The sequence below is a fragment of the Anopheles aquasalis genome, chromosome 3 (assembly GCF_943734665.1).
Source record: "Anopheles aquasalis chromosome 3, idAnoAquaMG_Q_19, whole genome shotgun sequence".
Taxonomy (NCBI): domain Eukaryota; kingdom Metazoa; phylum Arthropoda; class Insecta; order Diptera; family Culicidae; genus Anopheles; species Anopheles aquasalis.
Window position 1 is genome coordinate 63191049 of NC_064878.1, and position 2108 is coordinate 63193156.

The 2108-nt window shown below is 44.6% G+C and overlaps 1 protein-coding gene across 3 annotated transcripts in view; it reads left to right on the plus strand.

Moving 5' to 3' along the window:
* Positions 1-1788, plus strand: part of LOC126578783 (unconventional myosin-Va) — a 12759-nt gene extending 10971 nt beyond the window's left edge. For all 3 annotated transcript variants that reach the window (XM_050241684.1, XM_050241685.1, XM_050241686.1), the window contains 2 exons: positions 27-663; positions 738-1788. In XM_050241684.1, the coding sequence (XP_050097641.1) occupies positions 27-663; positions 738-971 (871 nt within the window). In that variant the 3' untranslated portion in view covers positions 972-1788. The remainder of the gene's footprint in view (positions 1-26; positions 664-737) is intronic.
* The last annotated feature ends 320 nt before the right edge of the window (positions 1789-2108 follow it).

Consider the following 2108-nt stretch of genomic DNA (forward strand, 5'->3'; position numbering starts at 1 on the left):
GTATTCTCTTTTTCGATTTATTGCAGACTTCACAATCTCATGAAACAGTTTGGTGGCTATCCCGATTACATGCAGTACAACACGGAAGTTCAGAATGGGCAGCAGCTGAAGAACTTCGACTTGGCCGAGTATCGGCAGATAGTTCACGAAACCATCATCTCGATCCATGATGTGCTGATACGGCAGATACAGGAAAGCATTAAGCAGTATGTGGTACCCGCCATCCTACACCACGATGAAACGGCTCGTGGTAAGAGCCGTCGCACGATGTCACTCGATGTGTCTCCGGAGCAAAGTCGCTCCGAGCCGGAACTGCTGGTGCAGCAGCTTGCCAGTGTGTACAACCACTTGACCAGCTTCGGCATGGACGGGTGCTACGTTGAGCAGATTTTAAGGCAACTGATGTACTACATCTGCGCCGTTTCGGTGAACAATCTGATGGTGCGCGGTGATCTGTGCATGTGGAAGACGGGCATGAAGCTGCGCTACAATGTGAGCTGTCTGGAGAACTGGGTGCGCTCGCTAAAGATGAGTCCGGACGTGATGAAGCCCTTCTTGCCCCTGAATCAGATCTCCTCGATATTGCAAGCGCGCAAGACAGAGGAAGACGTGCATACGGTACTGGAGCTGAGCACATCTCTTTCCACGGCGCAAGTTCTTAAGGTGCGTGTTCTCACCGTCTCACATATTTTTTGGATGACACTGATTGGCCGTACTTTTTTTTCTATCCCCTATAGATTATCAAATCCTACAAGACGGATGATTGCGAAAACGCTATTAAACCGGCATTCATCGAGCGGTTGACACAGCAGCTGAATTTACGTTCGGAGCAACGTGAATCCGATACCTACATGATGGACGAGGACATTGTCAGTCCGTTGGTGGTGCTGTTCAAGTACAGCGAGGTGAATCTGCAGGAAATCGAAATACCGCCCGAGTTGAACCTAGAATCGTTGGTTACCATGATCTAAGCAACGTGATCGATGACTGTTTCTTACTTTGTTAACTTTTCATTTCCCGTAAAATCTCTCCCACCGGGCAGAGGATTCACTATTCATGTAGACGCTAATAAGTCTTAATTTTAATTCTAGTATGAATACATTAGTTGAGACCTGCACTAATTAGTAGATGGTCGCCGTGCATTCCATTTTCACTCTACAAGAGTAAATGCCTTTCGGTCTTTGAAGTAGGATCAAACTCCCTTGTTAGAACTAGTGTTAATTGTGTAAATAGGTTATGCAGATAGTTCAAAAGTTGCGTTACGATAATCGAATTGAAAGTGATGAGCCAGAGAGCTTTATGAGGGTCTGTGGTCGAAACGTGTGTGCCTCGCGAGGTAAGGAAGTGGTTGACTGTGCAGAAAGAAAAGCCAGAGTACTTAGCGCCTGTTATTTGATACTATTTATCACCATTGAGAGTGTTAGAATGTCTATTTCTCAAACACTTCCTTAGAGCTGAGCGTCCTCGTGTATTAGGGCAGCCTGTAGCGCCTGTCATATTTACATCAACAATATCTAGATACTATTACATTTACAACCATATTGTGCACGAAGCATGATTATACAGAACAAACTAGACATGAATTATACGAACGGTTAGAATTCTCGCATTAGATTCGTTACAGCTTTACGCATAAGTAGTGCAATGGACTCAAGCAATAAAGGAGAGAGCTGTGAGTTATAGCTGGATTACGATGCACCAACATGCATTTGGTGGTAGATATAATCGACAAAAGATGATGTATCGATTGTTAAATAAAACATATAGAGTTATGTGAATACAATCTGATTCGCAGAGCAATCTTTCAATCTACGTGGCAACAGTTTTACAGAAAATCTCCTAAATAAATTGGGTTCCTTCTGATGTTTATTGTCAACAACATGGTTTACACATTAATCCCATTGCGCCATTTACCAGTCCGTGGGGATTTCCGGAAACGTTGGCGAATTTGTGAAGAGACCCTTTATGTTGATGATCGTAGCAAGTCTTCTGCCACTGGCGCCAGGATTTTCTGTTTCTGCTTCCACCGGCACCGTTTTTCCACCTTTTCCTGCATGCGGACGGGCTACGGTAACGGTAACTGCTGCCAGCAGAACCAGTAACGCTAG